The sequence below is a fragment of the Chionomys nivalis genome, chromosome 22 (genome assembly GCF_950005125.1).
Source record: "Chionomys nivalis chromosome 22, mChiNiv1.1, whole genome shotgun sequence".
Lineage (NCBI taxonomy): Eukaryota > Metazoa > Chordata > Mammalia > Rodentia > Cricetidae > Chionomys > Chionomys nivalis.
Window position 1 is genome coordinate 46,587,426 of NC_080107.1, and position 23,044 is coordinate 46,610,469.

General features: G+C 48.5%; 1 protein-coding gene across 3 annotated transcripts in view; it reads left to right on the forward strand.

Moving 5' to 3' along the window:
* Nucleotides 1-21,846, forward strand: part of Fubp3 (far upstream element binding protein 3) — a 51,300-nt gene extending 29,454 nt beyond the window's left edge. For 2 of the 3 annotated variants that reach the window (XM_057754999.1, XM_057755000.1), the window contains exons 4-19: nt 1,053-1,102; nt 1,454-1,525; nt 2,776-2,833; nt 4,704-4,866; nt 6,151-6,249; nt 8,208-8,312; nt 9,714-9,816; nt 10,366-10,466; nt 12,484-12,625; nt 15,881-16,041; nt 16,778-16,851; nt 17,092-17,163; nt 17,288-17,361; nt 19,009-19,077; nt 19,904-20,095; nt 20,533-21,846. In XM_057754999.1, coding sequence (XP_057610982.1) covers nt 1,053-1,102; nt 1,454-1,525; nt 2,776-2,833; nt 4,704-4,866; nt 6,151-6,249; nt 8,208-8,312; nt 9,714-9,816; nt 10,366-10,466; nt 12,484-12,625; nt 15,881-16,041; nt 16,778-16,851; nt 17,092-17,163; nt 17,288-17,361; nt 19,009-19,077; nt 19,904-20,058 — 1,498 coding nt within the window. In that variant the 3' untranslated portion in view covers nt 20,059-20,095; nt 20,533-21,846. The remainder of the gene's footprint in view (nt 1-1,052; nt 1,103-1,453; nt 1,526-2,775; nt 2,834-4,703; nt 4,867-6,150; nt 6,250-8,207; nt 8,313-9,713; nt 9,817-10,365; nt 10,467-12,483; nt 12,626-15,880; nt 16,042-16,777; nt 16,852-17,091; nt 17,164-17,287; nt 17,362-19,008; nt 19,078-19,903; nt 20,096-20,532) is intronic. The other variant, XM_057755001.1, reaches the window with a different exon arrangement.
* The last annotated feature ends 1,198 nt before the right edge of the window (nt 21,847-23,044 follow it).

Consider the following 23,044-nt stretch of genomic DNA (forward strand, 5'->3'; position numbering starts at 1 on the left):
GTGTAGATGGCAGTCTAGTCGGTTCCTGTGGATGCCCTGGCCCTGACAGCTGCACTGACGCACATCCTGACAGGCCTAGCCTCTTTGGGGGTTTGTTAGGTCTTGAGGGCTTTTGATGCAAGGAATTGGACCCATTAGGATTGGGTGAAGCATGCCTGTATTGCCCAAGACAGAGAGAGATGGGGAAAGATCCCCTTGTACACAGGCTGAGGGTGGTTCCTGTCCCAGTGATGTGGTGGCAGTGCTGTTTATGCTGTTGGATTTCTAAGTGCTGCACTCCCCTGAAAACATCCTTTCTCTGATAACTAAAAATCTAGCTGTGTGAAAGATACTTAAAAATGTGTGCTTTTTAAAAACTACTTGTATTTAGCATCCCCTAAGGTAAATGTTTAGATTTAATTGCTTTCCAGGGTGCTGGGCAATTGGATATTGTCCTCAATACACTGCATGCTACATTTCAAAGTTTATTTGAAAGAGCCAGTGGAGTCTTTTTTGTTTTTTTGAAGGCACCTGATGAACAGGATCATATTTAACAAGAGTCTCTCACAGCATGAGGGAAGCGATTATACTGGCCTGGCCAGCACTGATTAGGCTCTGTGGGATGCTGGTTTTCTTGGGCACATACTACCTTAGAAGACATAGGTATATTGGAGGAAGGCCAGGAAAGAAGAAGATCGGGAGATCCAAAAAGTTGACCCTGTTTTTATCTGGAGAACACACCCTAATAGGTGTCTGAACCTCTTTCTAAATCCTAGCAGATCTGTCCTGGGGTTGGCAGCCCATCTGGTAGGCCCCGCCATGAGATCACACCTGTATGTAGAACAGGCAGCTAGAGAAAGAGTTGGTTTTAGAATCTGGATGTTTCTCCTGTGACCAGAGGGGGATTGGGTGTTCTCGAGGCATGCTTGATCAAAGGGACTTGGAAATGATGCTCTCTGTGTTCCTGAAAGGCAAAATCAGCATGATTTGTTGTAAGCTTTTAATCTTGGGGATCTAAGGTGGTTGCAAATTTGAATTCTGACTTATTCTTTAAAAACATTGTTTGTTTTTAGGGCAGTAATAACAGAAGAATTCAAAGTACCTGATAAAATGGTTGGATTTAGTAAGTATCTGCTTTGTCTTTTCCCTTAGTCTTGGTCTGTTACAACCTCTTAGGAACATGTCGCCTGTGGAAGAATGCTATTGGGAGTGTGGCAGGCATTGGGGTCAATAGAGTCAGAGCATTTGTGCCTGGCCACCCCGAGCTGTGCTCACCTCAGCTAAAGTACCGTTGTCTGCTGGTGTCACGTGCAGCTTCTGTTGCTTTGATGCCCAGGAGTTGAGATGGGCTCCACAGGTCAGCTCGTAGTGAACTATGAGCAGAGCATAAATGTTTGCTGGGTTAATTAAACTATCCATGCATGATTAAGTGTGGAAAGGGGGTTACGTTCTGACCCTGCTCATTTTGTTGCAGTTATTGGCAGGGGAGGTGAGCAGATTTCACGAATTCAAGCAGAATCTGGTTGCAAAATTCAAATTGCCTCAGGTAAGGACTGCTTTTTCTCATAGATTTGTTTAGTAGAAATCAGTGTTACAGATTTTCCAGATTCAGTGACTTTACTTTTTTGATAGAAGCTAGGGTAAGTATGTGTGGTTGCTGTCTGTTTTGCACTTATGCACTGGAGCACCAGAACAGAAGCCAGCCTGGAGATAGGAGGTTCATGCCTGCCATCTAGGACAACAGTCAACTCTGGCCATCATGGCCTCTTCTGACACCTGCCGGCTGGGCTATCAACTATGTTTTCTGCACCAGAATGTGATGCCAGGCATAGTGAGCGGGGCCTGCACCCATCTTCCCTGTACAACCACCCTTTCACTTTGTGGAGAGAGGACAGTAGGGGTCCTAGCTGATTGAGTGTATGTCAGACACCTTTCAGGACCTCTCCCAACACGGTCATTGTTGATCATGTGATGTTGAAAGACACCGATTGAAGAACAGTTTTTATTTGTACTTTTATTATGTCATCTGAGTGTGTCTTCTTTCCATTTGAGAGGAAGAGTCTGGAGACATTCCAGTAGAAGATGTTTGTTGTTTATATATAAGATACTCACTGCCATGTCTGAAGGCTGTAATTGCTGTTAGCTATTTGTCTTGAGAATTTTGTTTGCTCGTTTTTGCAGTGCTGGGGACTGAAAACAGAGCCTCACATAGGCTAGGAAACACTGCATCCCCGGTTCTCTCTTTCAGCTTTTTGAGGAAGGATTTTTTTAAGGAGTTTTTAGGGTTAGTCTAAAACTTCATGTGGGTATTGGAAGCAAAGGTTTTCCTCTCGTGTCAAATGGTCCAGGACCCGTGCTTTATTTCTACTGCCAATCTCTTGGGATAGGGATACAATAACTGGTATACCTGATGTGCTTATGAAGTCCTTACTAGTACTCAGAGCAATCTCCAGACCTGTGGCCATGAGACTGCTCTGCAGACAGAGCGAGAAAAGCATGATGAAGTGACTGAGGTGCTGCGGAGCCTCTGGGCAGGTCAGAGTGAGTGGAGCTTGGCATTTAGGACCAACTCTCAGAGCTCTGCTGTGTCCTTCTGGCTCCCCCATGGGACTCAGTCTCTATGTTGAGAACTACAGTTCTCTCCCCCAGCAAAGTAAACTGGTCTTTTTGGGAGACTGTGCTTCTGTGGGGGTGGTGTAGGAACCAGCCCCAGAGAGACAGTCTACACACAGAGGCAAAGGCACACGGTTGCCTGATGCCCACCAACACATCTCATCTTCTTGATTCTTCTTATAGAGAGTTCTGGGATTCCAGAGAGGCCCTGTGTACTTACCGGAACCCCAGAAAGTATTGAGTAAGTTTGTTTTATTTACTTTTTCCTTTTACTCTTCTTCCTCCTTCCCCAAGTGAGGAGAAATGGAAGGGCAAACTGTTGCCGCAGACTGTCAGTCTGTGCTGAATCCACCCCACAGCACACCCCCAGTAGGGGAAAGGCCTGGGAGGTTGCCACACCAGGAGAGCTCTTCCTCTTCTCTTACCTCAGACACACAAACTTAGACCTTCCCAGCTATCGTGGAGGGACTCGGGAGTGTACACTCACCCTGGCCAACCATCTCCTTGTTAACACCTCCCATACCGGAACAGACCTGGGTCAAGGGACTGGATCACTGTGAGCAACAGAGAACTGGGCACCAGGCCTTTTTCCTGGACTGATTGATTTGCTTACCTTTCTGATATTTGTGAATCAAGTGAATCCACTCTTTGTGACCTTTGCTCCACTCACAGAGCCTTGTGAACCAACCAGCAGGTGCCTTGGCTTTGAAGGCCCCTTGACAAGAGCCCTGATAATTTGCCTTGATTTCCTGTCCTGGTAGATGCTTGCTCAGGGCCCTGTACCAAACACAGGCTCATAAACCCAAGCACCTCCTGGGGAGGAGGACTGTGCGGCCTGGAGTAGTTCTCGTTCCTCTTTCAGTCACTAGGGGGTGGGGGAGCTGAGATTATGTCTGGCTCAATAGGTAGGGTTGTTTTATTGTTTCCATTTCTCAGGGAGCCTAGATGGGTTTAAATTCTCTTGTTCTGCTCTAACATTGCAAGCAGTGAACCAGAATAAATATCACTGGCAGGTGTGCATTATAGGGCAAGCTGGATGGTTTTGCTGGAGTCGCAGCATTTTTTTTTCCAGCACAGGTTAATCTAGTACACTAGCAAAATACTAAAAAGCTGCTGCAGCTGAGGGCCCACAAGACGATTCTTCACACAAAGGCTCAAGACTGCAAAAGACTGCATGTCGATCCTACTCTTCTAAGCGGTCCTACTTATGTCTGCCAGAGGAGTTGAGGCTTTAGGAGGAATCTCTTTCTCCAACACAGCCTGTCTGGTTGCTGAATCTGTCAGAGGAACCAAAAAAAAAAAAAAAAAAAGATGGTGCTGATTTAGAGAATAAATTCTGCAAATAACAGCCAGGGAAGATTCTGGTGCAGAAAAGGAAATTGGCCCAGCATACGACATGGATAGACTGGGTTGTACTGCTGCCACATCGCAGAGATGAAGACAGATAGTGGGGTGAAGCACAAAGTTTCTACTGGGATGGACCAGTCAGGTGTTCCCTGGAATACAGCTGCAGCAGGACACTGCCCCTTGTGCCCTGAAACCACTGGCGATGTTGTGGGCGTAACTGGAAGTCCTAAAGCAGTGTTGCTGACCACAGGGAGACATTGGAATTGAGGAGCACAAGCGTGGTTACTAACCCTTGCTTTCTTCCGTCTTTCTCATCGCTCCTTCTTTCTCCCACCCTCGTTAACAAGCGTGCTGAGTGGTTTTCTGTGAGGATTATGCTGGATTAGGGAACAGAGAGATGGGCAGAGAAATAAAGAGGAGGTTTCTGCCACCAAAGCTGCTGATATTCAAAGTAGGAGGCATGGCATTGTGACGACGCAAGCAGGAGCAGAGGGCAGACATGTAGGGGCTGGGGTCTGTCAGTGGCCTGTTCTTTAGACTCCACCTGGAAACTGTAGTGATGTGGTGTGGTGTGTGCTGCTTTTGAATTACAGTTCTGTAGCATGGCGAATGGTTCAGACCTCCCAGGTTGTGAGGCAGGAGCTGGAGCTGGATGGAGGGCTGCCTTGACTCCTTCGCGTTTTCCCCGGCACCGTTTCCCTTCCCAGAAGACCTTAAACATCCATTTAATGCTGGGTCTCTTGTAATTTTTCTCCTTCCCAAAGACAAGCCAAGCGGCTCCTGGGGCAGATTGTGGACCGCTGTCGGAATGGACCCGGCTTTCACAGTGACATAGATGGCAACAGCACAATCCAAGAGCTTCTCATCCCTGCATCTAAAGTGGGTCTGGTCATCGGCAAAGGAGGGGAAACTATCAAGCAATTGCAGGTGCGTGAGCACCATGTGGTGCTGAGCTGAACTGACCTGGTACATAATAGAGCCATGGCTCCCTTCCAACCCTCTCCTCACATAGGGCAGGAGAGACACCATGGGAGAGCCTGGAGTCAGGGCTTCTAAAATCTGCTCCTTGTTAACATTGATTCTGTGCTCTTAAATATGCTCGTTTAGATGGACTAGGGGCACATACCTGGAGTTTCAGCACCTGGGGGGCCTAGGACAGGAAGATCAGGAGTTCAAGACCAGCCTAGGTTACATAATGAGTCTGGGGGCTTCTTTGGCTCCATGAGACCCTGGCTTGGGGGAGGGGTCCGTTTATAACTAGGTGTGGTGGCACAGGCCTGGAGGCTAGAGTGGGAAGAATATATCTGTATGTCAGAAGCTGTCTTGGGCTATGTATAGTAAGAGCCTATTTCAGAACATTGAGCAAACAACTAAGGAAGTCCAGCCGTGGCACATGCCTTTCCCCAGCATCCCTGCAGCACTTCAGGACATCAGAGCAGGCAGATCTCTGTGAGTTCAACCTCTCTGGGCTACATGGAGGGACCTAAAAACAACAACAATAAAAGCCCAAAGTGCTCATTTACGTTCAAGTGCTCAGGGTTCTTGTCTATAGAAAGGAGAGTGACCATGTTACTGTAGTCAGAGCTGGGGGCTACTATTCCTTGACTTTGATGAGTCGCCATGAAGAGGCAGCTCTCAGCAGTCAAGAATGTTTGAAATTGAACATCTCCAGCTAAGGCAGCCACACTGAGCCAAGAATGGTTTGATGCTCACTTGAATGCATGTTATACTGAGTTTTAAGCAGAACTCTGGGATGTGACAGCTGCCAGTGATGGCTTGTTTGTCATACCCCAAGCCTCAGATTTGTAGAAGACCTCCTACAACATAGGGTAAATTGTAAAAGCTTAGGATTTGTTATCACAGAACCCACATTTCAGCCGAGTGGTTTGAGAGCCCGTTTCACCTGTGCCCAGAAGGCAGCAGCACTTGATTGCATGGTGGGCACAGGTTGTCATCAGCTAATGATAAGCAGAACACATAGCTTAGTGTGTAGCACTCAGTGGGAACAGCTCCCTAGAGTTCAGATACTCCAGACATGAGTAAAGAGGATGGGCACATGGGCATTATTTGTCAACATTCCCAGGTGAGAAGACTCTACCTTTGGGAGATGAGACATAGACTTAAAATCAACTGACCCAATTCTGCTTTCTGAGGCATTGTGCATTTTCTCTCATGACGTTGACGGCTGTGTGGTTACATGTCCCCCAACAGGAGCGGACAGGTGTGAAAATGGTCATGATCCAGGATGGCCCACTGCCCACAGGAGCAGACAAGCCTCTCCGCATCACTGGAGATCCATTTAAAGTACAGGTAGGAAGGAACTTGTGAGTTAGATTTGCGTGGCCCAGTGCTTCTCACCCTTCCTAACCCTGTGATCCTTTAACACAGTTCCTCATGCTGTGGTGACCCCCAACCATAAAATTATTCTCATTTTTACTTTATAACTGTAATTTTGCTGCTGTTATGAATTATAATGTAAATAACTGTTTTCTGATGGTCTTAGGTGACCCTGTGAAAGGGCCATTCATCACCACCACCGCCCACCTCTTTGGGGAAGTGTGATGGAGATGTATGTAATCTCCAGCTCTGCCCAGTGTCAAAGCCACTGGCCAGATGTGTGGCCACATGACAGGCCCCTGCCTGGGACAGTGCACACACTAGTTTTTTACATTGCAGATGATTAAGTATATAGTTAGCATTGCTGTGCTGTGGGCAGCTTAAATCCAGAGCAGCTGGAGGTGCAGATGAAAACGAGTGCCAGGCATGTTTAACCCAACACAGCTTCCGTGCTGAGGAAGCAGAGTTCAGCCTGTGGCTGCACACTTTATCTTGCTGGTACAGAAATGTTAAGTGTCTGTGGGTGTATATTGTCAGTGAAATTCTAGTGTTCTGTCATCCGCAGCCTGTCTTCTTACTGCATCTAACCTGCTATGCTTATTTAAGAGCATTAGGACTGGGTGATGCATGCCATTAAAGCACTCAAAAGGCAGAGGCAAGCAGATCTCTGAGCCTCCAGAGAAGCCAGGACTACCCAAAGAAACTCTGTCTGGGGTTGGGGAGCAGGGGGGTGTGGACTCTGACCCAGTGAGGTTGGCGTGTCCCTCAGTTTCACTCCCCTCTCCCCTCTCCCTTCAGCTGTTCTCACTGTACGAGGGTAGTCCCGGTGAGAGCTAGGTGGAGGGTGTCAGTACTGTAGCTCCTCCTCCCTTCAGGCCAGCTGCTTCAGTGCCCTTCTTTCCCGGGGCTTCCAACTTTCTTTAAAATAAGATTACTGGGTAATCTCAGTTTAGGGAAGTAGAGAGCAGTAGATCCTGGGAACTCTATGGTCAGCCAGCCTAGCCTCCTTGGAGACCTTGGGGCCAGTGAAAGCCCCTCTCTTAAAAATCAAGGTGTACAGCTCCAGAGAAGCAATGCCTGAGATGGTCCTCTGGCCACCTCCTGCCAACACAAACATAGGTACACAATCGGACTGCTTTTTGTCTTTTACCAGTCAAGTTTCCAGGTGTGAGCTGCTGTATCCAGCCACTGTGTCACAGTTTACTTAGTGCTGGGGTTGAGCCTGGATCTTCTTGTGTGGTAGAACCACTCCACAAATACGTACATCCCAGCTTCTTGAAAAGTGTCTTCAGGAAAACGCCCCTATTTTATTGACCTTTATTCATAAGTTTACAGGGAAATAATTGTGATTTTAAGGTCTTCATTTTTTTTTCTTTTGTTTGGCTACAGTCCAAGGCATTGAACCTGAAGTTCTAGGCAGGGTAAGCAAGCACTAAGTTCACTTATGAAAAACAGGACAGTGAGATCTGCCTCGTGCTTTCAAGTCTGTGAGGCCATCTTAATCAGAGTTTGGTAACTGCTGCAGTTCAACTGGCCTGGGGTGTGACTCAATCATATACCACATACCTAGAGGATTGTGCATGGTCCTAGGTTCCACCCCTAGCACTAACATATCTAAGAGTTCTAAGGGCCAGGAGCTGTCTCTGTGGCCTGTGCTGCCTGTTCCTGCCTGTTCTCTGGCTCAAGGGAGCCTCTGCTAAAAAACATTTGGGACCACTGGAAAGTTTTCTACCCACCTGCAAGTAAGTGGACGACTCTTACAGTTTGAACCTTAGAGTAGATGAACAGTGTGTCCTAAGACTCTCATCCTCGTCAGCAGCTGAACACCTTCACAGTCTTGGATCTCATTGATCCTGATCCTGGCTTTCTGCCTGGTGCTGTCCTTTTCCAGGATTTTCCCCCATTGGTGCTTTTTGTTTTTGTTTGTGCAGCAAGCAAGAGAAATGGTCCTGGAGATCATCCGAGAGAAAGACCAGGCTGACTTCCGGGCTGTGCGTGGCGATTTCACCTCCCGAGCAGGAGGAGGTAGTATAGAGGTGAGCTGGACCCACAGGTCAGTGGGCAACCAAGGTTGAGTTTAAAGCCAGCCAGGGCTACATAATGATATGATCCTGTCTCAAAAAAAGAGTACTGCTAAAATCTCTGGTCACACTTCTCAGCTCCTTAGCCTCAAACTGGTTATGTTTGTTTTTTCATCCTGAAAACTTAAGAGTCTACACACTGCTCACGGATATGAAGGGGAAACAAACATGAAAAGCCAACTGCCTTACAGAGCAGGTCCCTCTTCTGCTTCTTACAATTTTGCTTTAAAGGTTAACTTGATGTCCAGATAGGGGCCAAAATCCAAGTTTTCACAGTGATAGATCATGATTATATCAAACTTGGAATCTTGTTTTATTGATGAGATGAAATAGTGTCAAAATCTGATCTACAATTTGCATTTATGCTACTATGTGCAAACATGCTTAGTGTGGTGAGTCAGATTCACAGTGGCCACGCTGGGCAAGGTGGAGTCAGGCAGAAAGCACAATAGAAGCAAATGGCGTTGTTCAGTGGTACAGAGTTTCTGTGGTGACCGATAGGCACTGGGTCTAGGTGGTGCTGCTGCTCACTTCACAACATCATGACTGTATCTGAGGTCTTTGGACGCCACACTTGAGTGACTGCGTGGCAAATGCTGCAGCCTATGACTTTACTACAGTTTTACAGATGAACAAAAGACTGTAAAAGGCCACAGGTATAGCCACTGTGATATATTTGTATGTAGTTCCGTTGAATTTGGGAGATAAAATGTTATTTAAGTCTTTTCTCTGTAGGAGCTTTATATTATTTTAAATTTTTTGCTTTAAGAAGAAAGGCCAGGTGCTGCAGAGGTAGTTCAGCAGTTAAAAGCTATGGCTGTTCTTTGCAGAGGACATGAATTCAGATCCCAACACTCACACAGCAGTTCAGAGCCACCTGTAACTCTAGCTCTACACTGCCTCTGTAGGCACCTGTACTCATGTGCATACAAGACACACACGCACAATTAAAAATTTTTTAATTGGCCAGGAGAGATAGGCTAACTGCTCTTCCGGAGGACCCGGTAAAATTTTCAGCACCTACATGACAGCTAATAGCTGTCTCTGACTCCAAGATCTGACACTTTCACACAAATAAATATTCAGGCAAAGCATGAAAGCACGCCGGGCAATGGTGGCGCATGTCTTTAATCCCAGCACTTGAGAGACAGAGGCAGGTGGATCTCTGTGAGTTCGAGGCAGCCTGGTCTACAAGAGCTAGATCCAGGACAGGCTCCAAACAACAGAAACCCTGTCTCGAAAACAAGCAAACAAAAAACATCAATGTGCATAGATAAGAATAAATAAACTTTTAAAAATTAAATCTTTACAAAGTCACATGTGAAGAAGCTTTGATGGGTTTGTTTGTCTGTCTAGGTGTCTGTGCCTAGGTTTGCTGTTGGGATTGTCATAGGAAGAAATGGAGAAATGATCAAAAAGATCCAGAATGATGCTGGCGTGAGGATCCAGTTCAAACCAGGTTGGTATGGTGTTAGATCTACCAGTGGGCTGTGTTAGCCATGTGTATTTTTTTTCTTTCTCTTTGACAATCTCTGTTTCCTCCCTAGTCATTGTGTCTTTTTAGTTGTGTGCTGGTTTGATCTTCTCTCTGGCCTGTGGTTTCTAGCTACCCCACCTCCACACACATCAAATACATGAAGACTTCAGCATGGCTTTTTCAGTTCATAATTTTGCTAAGTGAAGATTTATTTACAAAATACACTGTTTTGATCTTATACAATCAGACATAATTTAATACCACAATGAAGGATAAACACCTTTCATGGAAGGGACGAAGATCTTACTGTGTTGCTTAGGCTGGCCTTGAGCTCGTTATTGTCCTGCCTTAGCCTCCCAAGTGCTGGGTCGTCTGTACTTGCACAGTGATTAAGTTATTCTGACACATATAAAAAGGCACACTTGTACACAGTCCTCATCACACTGCTCTGAGGGTTTAGACTGTGAGACAAGACTTTATTTGTTGTTTGATCTCAGGCTTTTCCTCACCCTCTCTGATCTGATTCCACAGACGACGGGATTAGTCCAGAAAGAGCAGCACAGGTCATGGGCCCTCCAGATCGGTGTCAGCATGCAGCGCACATCATCAATGAACTCATTCTAACGGCGCAGGTGGGTTTAGCATTCTAGGTCTCAGAGCCGACCCAGAAACATAGTGCACCATGGTACTCTGACCGCTCAGGCCCCTAATTGGAGCTCAGAGACATTTTCCACGTCTGCCTCTTCCTGCCTGTGTGCTTTTCCTTACTTGTTTGTTACCCCCTGCCTTGATTGCCCAGAATCTAGGTTTTTCACTACACATTTGTGTGTGTGTGTGTGTGTGTGTGTGTGTGTGTGTGTGTGTGTGTGTGATACATACATAGTATAGTATAACATGCATGTGACAGTCAATTTTCTGGAGACTCATGTATGTCCTAAGTATCAAATTTAGTTGGTAGATTTGGTTGTTAGGGCAAACCATTTCACATACCCTAGGTTTTCTTTATACAAGCAGCTGTGTCCCGTCTGTGGCCCATAGGTCATATGCACCCAAGCTATAATTATACAAAATTGCAAACTTATGTAAAGCTTTTGAGATTTTTTTTTAACTTTTTGTTTTGTTTGGGTAATCATATTTATTCATATGTACGAGTGCTTGCTTGCATGTGTGTGTACCACATGTGTATAGTACCCATGGAGGCTGGAAGAGGATATCGGATCTTCTGGAACTGGAATTATGGGTAAGCCGTCTGACATGGGTGCTGAGAACCGAACCTGGGTCCTCTTCAAGTGCTCTCTTTACCACTGAGCACTTCCCCATCCCCAGCTATGTGGTTCTGAAGTGTGAGCTTTGTAGACAGATGATGGCGTCACAGCAGAGTGCCTGTTTCCAACAGTCAGGTATATTTGTTATAAAATCAACATGGAATGAATCCAGGAAGCACAGCAGAACCTATTCTCTCCCTGATGACCCATGTCTTCATACACCTGGGGTTTGCTGTTGATGTCTTGGTAGGCATTTTGATGCAGGCCCTGACCCTGTAGTGCAGACGGGCCTCAATATTTTTTTTCCTTTATTTATTTATTTTTTTTTTTACTTAAAAATTTCCACCTCTTCCCATTTTCCTCCCCCTCCCTCTCCAGTCCAAAGAGCAGTCAGGGTTCCCTGCGACAGGCCTCAATTTTATGATGACCCTTCTGTCTCAGCCTCTCAAGTATTGGGATTGGAGGTGTGTTCCCTAGTCCTGTTCTTGTACTTGGTTCCAAGCTTGCCTTTAGGTGAGCTTGTGTGTGTGTTAGCGACTATTAATCTGAGGGCTTGTGACATTTACACATGTCAATAGTGTTAGCACACCCTCCAGACCTGCAGGAGTGAAGGCTACCAGTAACTAGAGTCGGGTCTGAGCAGCCTGTTGGGAATCATCTTATCTACTTCTTCGTTAGCTCGTGGCCTCTGACAAGTTCTGAGGTGCCTGTAGGGATTCTGCCTATGTTGGCAGCACCAGACCAGGGTTTTCACCAGGAGATGTGCCCAGTGTGGCTCTCGCCAGCAGTCTTAGAGTAAAGGGCTGCTTTCCAGTTGTAAATGTGTACCTCCTGTTCAGTCCCTGATTCACCGTTGTGTGGCTTGGGTTTTAATCAGAGCCCAGGTGGTTTGTTGGGGTTGAACTTAGTTAACACCTTTTCTGTATAAGTTTGAAAGCTGCAGAACCACCTTGTTCTCGCATCCACCTTGGAAAAGCTGGCCCTCGTGGAGAAGTAGAGTCACGCACTGCCCTCCTGCCGCTCAAATGCTGCTTGTGGTAGCTCTTCCGCATCCACCATCTACTGACAGACCCCGCGTGAGATAGCCTCAACTTCAAGTAAAGCCTAATCTTGAGGGCCTTGTAATGTAGATGATCCCAGGCTTCTGCACAGAGTTTCTGGCTTCTGGTTTTAAGCAGGTGTTTGGATGTTGTGTGCGTCCACAAGTATCTTTTTATAACAAAATGCTGATTAATTCTGTTCTGAATTGGAGCTTCCAAGTCTAAAACATTGAGGGTCCAGTGTGTGGTGCTGGTGTGTTCTGTCATTTAACCGTCTCACAGAGAGGGTGAGATGCACTGATGCAGTGGCAGATATCCTCACTGTTACCTTTCTTCCTTACCAGGAAAGAGATGGCCTTGGAGGCCTGGCGGTAGCTAGAGGAAGAGGTCGTGGCCGTGGAGATTGGAGTGTGGGCACTCCTGGTAGTGTCCAGGAAATTACATACACAGTTCCAGCTGATAAGTGTGGCCTTGTAATAGGCAAAGGTAAGAGGCAACTGTTGGGGTTTCTGTCCCCTACAGCTGCTCAAGGGAGGGAAGCCAACTCTCAGGCCTATATTTATGGCATCCTCTGGGGTCCCTGACTTGGCTTTTTATGATAGAGGCAACACACCTGTTTGGGTGTGAACAGGCAGGAAATTAAACCTACCACCTGAATCTGTTCAGCTGTTAGAGATTGGGAGGTGTGGGCCTCAGGCTCTTGTCTGTAGTCTGGAATGAACTTAGCCATGTGAGGTCATCACTCATGCCTTCTGCAGAGTGCTCTCTGACATGAATGTTAAACTTTCACTCACTGGATTTGCCTGCTTGGTCTTTGTGGACAGCATAGGAGCCTTTGAGTAATGCCAACACCCTGTGAGGAGAGTAGAGATTGACTTACTAGTTGCTCCTAGACATTTGGGGGTAAATTGTAACACTGGGTGGAACACCTCATTCCTTCCTGCCAGCTAGGAGGGAGCAGGCAGCATAGGCCATGGGCCACCGAGACTTAGCCGGCATCCCTGGGATCGCTAAGCTGAACTTTGCTACCAGCAGGGCTTCTGTTTGACATTGGCTTTTGTTTTCCAATTCATTTGACAACATGGGGAGAAAATGACTTCTCCACAGAGTCCCTAAGATTTCTTGTTATAGGGAATGTGACTTGGGCTGTCCCCACCCGCAGGTCTTAGCCCCATCCATGTGACCTTGGGAGCTGAAGTGGGTATTACCACTCCAGAGCCCCAGGATCTGTCGTTACCGCTCCTCGGGGAAGTGTTGGTGCTCGTTACTCTCCTGTAGCCACATCTTTCACATTATTGGGTGGTAGGAATAGTGAAGAAGGGTTTTGGTTTGAGACCAGGCTGCCTCTACATTGTGACCCTCCTGTCTGTCCCAGCCTCTAGGTCAGTGCTTCTCGGTCTTCCTAGCACTGTGGTCCTTTAATTTCCTCTTGTTATGGTGACCCCAACCATAAAATGATTTCATTGCTATGCCATAGCTCCTGTTATGAGTCGTAATGTGAATATCTGGTATGGAGAATATTTGCTATCACCCCTGTAGGGGTCGTAACCAACAAGTTGAGGACCTCTGCTCTAGATGCTGGAATTGTAGCATGGTGACTAATGGAGCAGTTTGTTTTTGTTTTCTGGTACATGCTGCCAAGTGTGTCATTGATCCTGCTAGCTACTTAGAATGGTAGACATTCCCGCAGCCCATCGAACCCATTGGCAATACTAAGAGATTCAGTTCACCTGATACCTATAGATAAGGGATCAGTTCTGTGTCTCTGGGCCTTTTGAAACCATCTTGTGAGTGATAACTCTCATTTGAGTGTCTGAGCAAACCCTGGCAGAAGCACCCCATCTGTGTGCATGTGTGTGGTATCGTTGTCCGTCCTCCACAGAGCCACCCAAGTAGTTCCTAGAGGACAATGACAACAGGGAAGTGGTGGCTGACAACCTGCTCCTGTGTTCACCCACACTGTGGGACCCATAAACTAGGGTGACCGTGGCGAGGATGTCTCGTGTGAGCAGTTTCTTTTTCTTGGGAAAAGCATGTGGCTAAAGCAGAGAGAGCCCTCCCAGCTTCTGCCCTTGGACAGCCTCCCGGGCCCCGCTGGATTTCCATGATAAACACAGCAACATTGACAGATAGTCTGGCCAGCCCTGCTCTTGTCAGCCAGGCCTTTTAGCAGCTTTGATTAATTGCTTTACGATTTCACATCCAGCCGGGCCGCTGGTGGGTCACTTCTGCCCCCCATCAGGTGGAAGAATGGAGCAGGCTGCTGAATGAGTCCAAGACAGCCACCATGTGCCAAACTAGTGACCTCATTTTGAAGGAAGATGAACTTAAATTAACTCCTTCTGGCCCCATGCAGTTTTGCGGTGCCTCCGTGCCCAATTAGCATGCTCCGGAGGTCCCGGCTAAGGTGGGCTGCTGGGGGCTCTGCTGCCTGCGGCCTGCCAGTCCTCAGTCTCGGGCACACTTGTTCTTGCCTTCTGGCTGGGGGCCATCTGATTTGGACTGATGCAGGTGCCTGTGGTCACGGTCTCTGTTTCTTCTTTGTTCCTCGTTGAATCTACAAAACTGATTGGGAGCAAGCTGCTCACTCTTCACTGGGCAGAGATGATGAAGGCCATGGCCTCTGAGAAAAGGGTCCCGGAGCTGCACTGGGCATGTAGCAAACACCTATCATCTTCCAGTCTGTACTCAGTGAGCCTGACTGCCCTGCTTCAGGAAGCCTCGCTATTTTTGTTTCATGACCCTTCCAGATGGAATAAGACAAACTTGTTCCCACTGTTCTCCATCTGCCTCACTTTGGTGGTGTGTGTAGAGGAACCTGCATGTGCTGAGGAAAAGTTGGCGTGTGTGCAGCAGGCTTTGGGATATTCTGCGGTCATTTCACACTGAGTCTGATTGGAAATGGGTAGGAGCAGCCCAGCACTAACTCATGGCCTCCCTGCTCTTCTTACACCAGACCTTCAACATTTTATCTTCTTCAGTTTTGTAAAACTTGTGCTCCAGGTTTTCCGTGTATTCTGTCTATACTCTACTCCCACAAAGTTGGTGGAGTAGATCTGTAAGTTCTGTGAAATTTCAGAAGAATTGGGTCATTGTTCACTGGCTGGTGGAGTTTTTGTTACGCACATTTCATTAAAAGACCGAGTCTTGCTGGTTTTCAGAGAGAACAACTATATTTCCATCACCCTGCTCCATCCAGGCTGTGCCCTGCCTCCTCCCTCTCTGTACTGCTTCTGTCTGGACCCATCCCCCCACCAAGGCAGAGGGACCTGAGAGGGAACAGGGTGTGATATTAAAGGCCAGAACGGGCTCCAGGCATTGTTGGGGCCTGTAGCCGCCCATTTGACCTGTTGAGGGAGGGCAGCCCCTACCCAGGCTGAAGGCTCCATTGTGTATGGTAGGGCCATCAGGTCTCTGATCTCACAGTGAGAAGGATCAGCCTTCTCTGGGTGGACTTCAAGGCAGGAATGAGTTCAGTGACCAGCAGATCCAAGGGCCTTGGGCCCAGACCTTCCTATGACCTCAGGCCTCAGTCCAGTTCCAAATGGTGATCTTCACTCCAGGTAGCTAGTGTTGCAAACAAAAAACCCTAGATTTTGTCAGGGCCCTTGTGTGCAGTAAACAGAAGAAAGTGGCTGGCTGTGGGCAAGAGTTAACATGTACCTTCCAGCCTCCCCTAAACATAGGCAACACAGACTCAGGGCCACCTCTGGTCCAATCAACTGTATCTCCTGCCTGCAGGGGGCGAGAACATCAAAAGCATCAACCAGCAGTCAGGTGCGCACGTGGAGCTTCAGCGGAACCCCCCTCCTAACACCGACCCCAACCTGCGGATATTTACCATCAGGGGTGCTCCTCAGCAGATCGAGGTGGCCAGGCATCTCATAGATGAGAAAGTTGGCGTACGTACACGGGCCTTTCCCCACCTGGCTTATACTAGCTGGATTTGCTTTTGGATGTCCAAGGTACCTGTTTTCCCCCAGAACCTTGTGCTTCCTGCGCCTTTCCTTCCTCGCATCACATGGGGGCAGCCTCTCCTCCTCTGCCTAAGGGGAAAGTCCAAGGCTCAGGGAATGCCAGGCCCAGATGCAGTGAAAGAAGCCTGTGGCATGACTGGCCATGGCTCCAGCAGTCAGACCTCCAAGCGTGTCCCCGCAGGCATAGATGAGCAGCCGGACAGCAGCCTTCCCCCAGCACTACCCCCAGGCGTCACCCTGGCCACCAGCCCTGCAGGCAGATTTCATTGACTCTGGCTTTAGTTTCAGGCACCTCAAAGCAGATAAAGAAAGGGAGTGTTGATGGAGGACAGATGGGCCACTGCTCACCTCAATGGGGACGTAGAATGGCAGAAAGAGCCCTGGGCCAGCCTAAATTGACGGGAGAGTCAAGCAGGTTGGTCCTCCCCCAGGGTGACATGCCAGGGCAATCGTGGTGGCGACTGGCTGTGTGGTGGTCTTGGTCACTTGAGGGGCAGAGCCACCACTGCAGACACTGTCTGCTGGGGGAAGGAAGCTAGTATGAGCGCAGAACTGTCTCCTTCACTTGACTTGCCTCCCATAGTGGGCTTCCTTGGGCGGGCCTGGGCGGAGGGCACGGTAACATGGTGACAGGGGTGAGAGCTCCTCTGTGCCCACACAGGGTGCCAGCCTCGGAGCCCCTGCAGCCTTTGGACAGAGCCCCTTCAGCCAGCCACCAGCTGCACCACATCAAAAGTGAGTCCTCTGCCTCCGTCTTGGTAGATGGTTTATTACCTGCCCAACCTCCTCTGTCCTACTTCTCAGAAGTGCTTGTCTAAGTACTGGGCAGGGACGGCAGCACTGTGCTTTCCTCTCCTTTCTGTGGATAACTGAGCAGTCAGGGTAGAGCCTCAGAGCTTGGGGTGTGTGGACGGAGGGGAGGGTTTGAAAGGGCAGCCCTTCCTGCACATCAACCGTTCTCCTCCTTCCCTACAGCGCTTTTCCTCCCAGGGGCTTCCCCAACATGGCTGCTAAAGTTAACGGGAACCCCCACAACACCCCTGTGAGGTAGGTGATTACCTGTCCTTCTGCCAGTAGGAGGGGGAGGGCATCAAACAGAGAAGGATGATTGGAAAGCAGGGGGAGGGCATGTGACCCGTGCTGTCACGAAGGACTCTTCTGTCATCCACAGCGGCCCTCCAGCTTTTCTGACCCAGGGCTGGGGCAGCACTTACCAGGCTTGGCAGCAGCCCACACAAGTCCCAAGTAAGTGATTCAAGAGGGTGAGGGTGTGCGTCAGGTGGCCTGCCTGAGGCTCACAGATCCAGGGAACTGAGGGGCAGGAGGTGTTCTGCTGCATCTTGGTTTAGTTCCTCCCCAGAGATGAGGCCCAGGAGCCCCAGCATGTGGGAATGCCCAGGAAGCTGAGACTACTTTCCCTGGCTCATGGGACCTCAGAGCGTGGGGTGGGCTGGAAGTGACTGGGTGTGGTTAGGTGTGATAAGAGTCTCCTTTCCTTCTGAGGGCTGAGCTGCAGCTGGAGCTTCCCTGGGCTCTGCTCTCCACAGCCCCCTCCCCTGCTGAGCACCCCTCTCAGTCTTTTTGTGTCACGGTGACCTCGTTTCTCATCAGTGACTTAGAGGGGCTTTTTCTGTCCCTTGGACTTCTGGGGAGACTAACAGAATTGTCTCTGCTATGGGCTACCTGGCCAAGACACTACTGAAAAGAGAGAGGCTGTGCAGTCTTCAGCCCCTCCATCTCCACATCCAGCTCTGCTCTGACTTTCCCAAACATGATGGCACGAGTGCTTCCCTGTCAGCAAGGCCTCCACCTCTGTCACACTGACCGTGCTTCCTCTGCTGAGCTGGTAGCACTGGGTTCCTAGTTGTCACCTTCTCCAGCACTCTGCTGTCTGCTCGACTCGTGGAGCTGGTTCTTGCGGTGCTGGCCTGTCAGATACCGTTCTGCTCTGTGCATTCCCTCAAGCCGAGAGGATGACAGAATTGTGGTCTCATTTGCCTCGTTGTTCCCAGTGGAAGCCCTGAGAGGAAAGCTGCTTTTCCCTGTGCCCCCAAAAGGAGCACTAGGGTGAGGAGGGCTCAGCAGAACATGAAGCCCAGTTGATTGGCTTGGTGTGGGTGGCGAACAGGAGGAAGAAAGAAAGGCTGGCAGCTTCCACCTGTCTGGCTGAACTCTGCCTGTGTACAGTTCAGGGCCTGTGGAAACAGGTTGGAAGCAGTCCTGTGCACACCCCTATGTTTCAGGAAAGAAGACAGAAGCTGTTCCCCTGCAGTTCAGCAACTGTCCTTTTCCCCTGCCACTGCTCTTCAGCTAATTGGCTTGGCAAAAAATAACAGATACTACTGAGCTGTGTGAGCGGCACATTCCTCACGTCCCTTAGACTGCCCTTCATCACCACAAGTGCTGTTCCTGGCCTCACTGTCCCCAAGGCCTAATGCTACCTTGCCTCGACACTAGGCATGTCCTCACTCCTGCCTCCCCTGCCAGTAGTGGAGAAGGAGGTGCCTAGGGCTCTGCTGTTTCCTTGCAGAAAGGTTAGACAAGATGCCAGCTGGGTGCTGTTATTTCTGCCACTAGCACACACACAGTGTGTTTCTGACTTCAAACCCCAGACCTGGGCCTTCATGTCACAGGGGATTCCCACCCCCTCACCTTTCTTGTCCAGAGGGATAGTGGTGGAGCATGAGGGGCCTGATGAGGTTTCAGCACCATTTGAACACTGTGCATTAGGAGCCAGGTCCAGAAAATGTAAGAAGACCGACTTCCAGCTCTGCCTCCTAATGACCTTGGCTACAGCCTTGCTCAGTGAACACTGAGCCTTCACAGCTGGGGCCCAAGTGAGCCAGGATGGGAGTCCATGTGCAAGGCCTGACTGTTCTCTTCTCTGCACAGGCCAGCAGAGCCAGCCACAGAGCAGCCAGCCCGACTACAGCAAGGCCTGGGAGGACTATTACAAAAAGAGTGAGTCAGCCACCATACTGCCCACTGTGGGCTTTGTTGTCCTGTCACCTGGTCTGCACCGTCAGGGGAAGCGAGATATGGCCAGGGGCTGCTGATTGCATTGTCCTCACAGGGGTGGGGGGGGGCATTTTAGGGCAAGCAAGAGGACACAGTGCGGGGAGGGAGCTGCCACTTGACTGCATGCTGGTGGCTTGTCTTTCCTGTGAGAGTCCATTCTCCTTATAATACTAGGAACCAAGTCAAGCTTGAGGGATGCCAACACCAAATGTCCCCTGAGTAATTGTCAGTAGCAAAGGGTCTGGGCTTATTCTAGTCTAAACCAGTTCTGGGTCTGCCAAAGGACTCCCATGACAGCATCTTGCACCTAGAACAGTTTCTCGCCAGTGGGAAGGTCCAGGTAAGGCTGTCAGAAGCTGCCTGGCCTTGAGGGCAGTCCTCTCTGGGCCACTAGCTCCTCTGGTGACTTGACAGTGTCGGGTGGTCTCCTCACTGGGGAGTTCAGGTGCCTCCACAATTTACTAACCTGCATTTCCGATTACCCAGGGCCTGTTTAACAGCAACCCTACCCACCCCGTCTGAGAACCACCCGGCAGTCTCTCCCCACTGTGGCACCCAGAGTTGCTGGGCAGGCAGTTGGTATGCGGGAGTCCTGTAGACGTGTAGCTTCTAGGGGAGCTGTATCAGAGCCTAGCGCAGAAGGCCCACAGCACTTCATATGGCACCAAATGGCAGCAGCGGTCTGGGGAGACAGATGCCTCACAGCCTGAGCAGAAGGGCCTCCCATTTCCTCCCTTTTCTGTAACTCTGTCTCCTCTTTGTCATCCAGGTCATACCACCAGTGCTGCCCCTCAGGCCAGCTCCCCACCAGACTACACGATGGCCTGGGCGGAGTACTACAGGCAGCAGGCCGCCTTCTACGGGCAGACTTTAGGGCAGGCTCAGGCCCACAGCCAGGTCTGTAGCCAGTCCCCAGCGCCATGATGCCACCCAGCCTTTGTGCTTGCCTAGTAGTCCCAGGGTGAGCACACAGGCCTGTGGGGTTCTCCTCTGTCTCCCTCTGTCCCAGCCTTGTGCTTGCTCAAGTGCTGCCCCTTCTCTAGCCCAACTAAATAAGTGTCAGATTTTCCCTGGGTCTGCAGTGAACTCCAGGGCCTTTGTTTGCACAGCAGTGGTAATAGGTCCACACCCTCCTGGAGCCAGGTGGGTATAGGACCAACTTGATTTCTTTATGTGCACAAGCCTGGAGGACTCTCCAGTCCTCCGCCACCTAGTGCTCCCTCGGGACTCCTTTCTGGGGACCTGATGCCAGTCAGGCCTTGTAGGAAGTTGGTGATGGGGCTGGTAACCCAGGAGAAGCCTCCCCCACGTCCTGATCCTAGACCCTGGGGTGCTCAGACTCCAGCATCAGGTGGCTGGGTGCTGGGCGCGGGGCTGACCCTCTCCCTCCCCCCACAGGAGCAGTAGATGGGCGTCTGCAGCGGCTCTTCCCCGAAATCAGTGTGAGAGAAACCTGTTTGTTACAGAGATTTTTAGATTTGCAGACCTTTCAATGAAGAACCTTTGTTTGTTCTGTGAAACACTATATTTAGATTAACAGAGATTTTCTAAAAATCGGGAAAATTAGTTACTAAACATTGCTGGTAATTTCTGTGTCATGATTTCTTTGTTACTCCAATGTGTAAGCTCTGGGGTTCTGGAGCCAAACCTGCAAGCTCAGGTGCCCGGACCTCCTCAGAGTCCTGACGTTTCATCAGATAATGGGTTTGTTTTTATTGTTGTGTCTTTTTATTTACAGGTTTTTTTTTTTGTTTGTTTGTTTCTGTTTTCTGTTGCAACAGAAAAATGGCTTGGAAGTCTTAGGTGGTAATGTAACAAATTCTTTAAAAAAATTTTAAGCAGTATTTAAATATTCGTAAATGTAAATTCATTAAGTGTTTCACCTCCAATTTCTTGTATCTTGGCTGTCCAGTTTTATTGCGTTTTTTTTAAACTGAACTATTATGTATTGTAATTAATGATGTGAATTCTGAACTGAGACGGGTCCTTGTTGTGGGAGGGGCGTTTGTGGGTTGTGTCGTTTCTAGCGTTCTGAGGGTAATGCAAAGACAGACACAGTCCACCTTCGTGTAAGCTGCCCGTCTCTATTACCCGGTGCAGTTGTGTGTCTAAGACCTCCAAGCTGGTTTTAAAAACAAAAAGCCTTTCTCTATTCTCAGAAATATAAATACTGTTATTTTTAATATTAAAAAGAAATTCAATATAACTTTTAACAAACACTGTGGACATTAAACCATATAAAAATGTAGTAACTATTTTTTAATTCCAAGGTGTTTTTTGCTTTTTTCTTTTAAATATTTTCTTAATATTTGTCAAATTAACTAGATAAATAAATAAATCTAGTATTAACCACAGTATGAGTTAAATAATTTTGATTTAATAAAAGGGATAATATGATTTCCAATGTTTACTGTAGTGTATCTTGTACAGATAACATGTATTTTTAAAGAAAAAAAAAACTGAATTGAAGCTATTTTTTTCTTGCATTTTGAATTGACCCCGAGGAACATTCCGTTTGAAATGTGCTCAAGTTACAGTTTCCAGTTCTCTTGTTTTCCTTACAATGCTTGAAATGTCTAACTATTAAAAAAAAAAAGGCAGTTGGAAATGTTATGCATGTTTGTTTGTTTTTTAAGGTGTTCATTTTATTTGACTGACAATTCATTTTACACTCTATATAATAAAATTTCCACAAGATATCTTGTGGGCAAAGTGTTCTCAGTCTGTTTTGTTTGCTGGCCCCTGGCTCTTGCACTTCCTAGCTGAGGTCACCTTGCCCTGCATCAGCCCGACCTGTTAGTGCACAGCCCCTGGTGACTTCTGAAACAAAACTGGTTTTTTAGGTGTAACTTTACATGAAGGCCTTCTGACCTAAGGGCCACAGTGAGGACAAGTCTTCCCTGTCAGAGCAGACCGGTCCTGCCTGGGCCTGGAAAGCTGTGGTGTCAAGAAACGCCAGTGGGTCTGTGCCCCATCCTAAGCCTCAGACCCTGGTCATGCACTCACCTAAATACACACGGACCCTGCTCGTGTGCACGCCTGTACCTGTGACCCACTCAGCTCTGTTTTGCTGGGAGGTTTTTATTCTCTCAGGGTCAGGTGGGACTCTGGTTTGTTAGGACCTGAGATGGCAACAGATGCAGGCATTTGTTCAAGAAAATCTAAGGGGACTATACCCCCCAGTCCCCTGTAGGCCTGACCACAGGACCTGATGGGGCAAAGGCCACTTTGCTGACTGTTTTCTGTCACCTTTTAGACACAACTGGCTTGAAATTGAGTTTCTTACCAGAGAATCTGCTTGGTTCAACCTTCACCTTGTACCTCTGTGCTGTGGGATAGTATAGACAACAGGCCCATTAGTTCTTGCTCAGAACCCTCTTGGTGTGTATGTGGGGGGTGCGTGCGCACATGCGTTCACCCCCCACAGGAGTGAAAGCCACATCTGTGGGTCCTGTAGCCCAAAAGGGGGTGGGGAGAGTGTCCCATCTGGGCCACACTGAGGCCTGTTGAGAGCCGGAAGACAAAAAGGAGATGTGGCATCTTTAACTACACCTCTAGAGAATCGAGTTTGACGTTGAGAAATTGAATAGTGAAAGCCACTCGGGGAGGGCAGGGGGAGGGGGGCCGGCCAGGAGGGCATCAGCGCTGATGACGGTAATGGGAGTTGGAGAGGGCATTACAGGGAAGACTTCCTTCTAATTCATCTTCCAAGCTCAGTGCCAAAACAGCATTTGGCATGGTTCACAGGGAGCAATTGTGTGATAATGAACCCTAAGGTGTCCCTTAATTGAAGACTGAGCATTGCGGTTTGTGCCAAGAGTCGTAAATGGCGCAGGCTTGCGGGAGGATGCATTTTCTTAAATGTATCGGTAAGTACAGATTAGCGTTTGTCCCCAGTGAAATGCCGTAC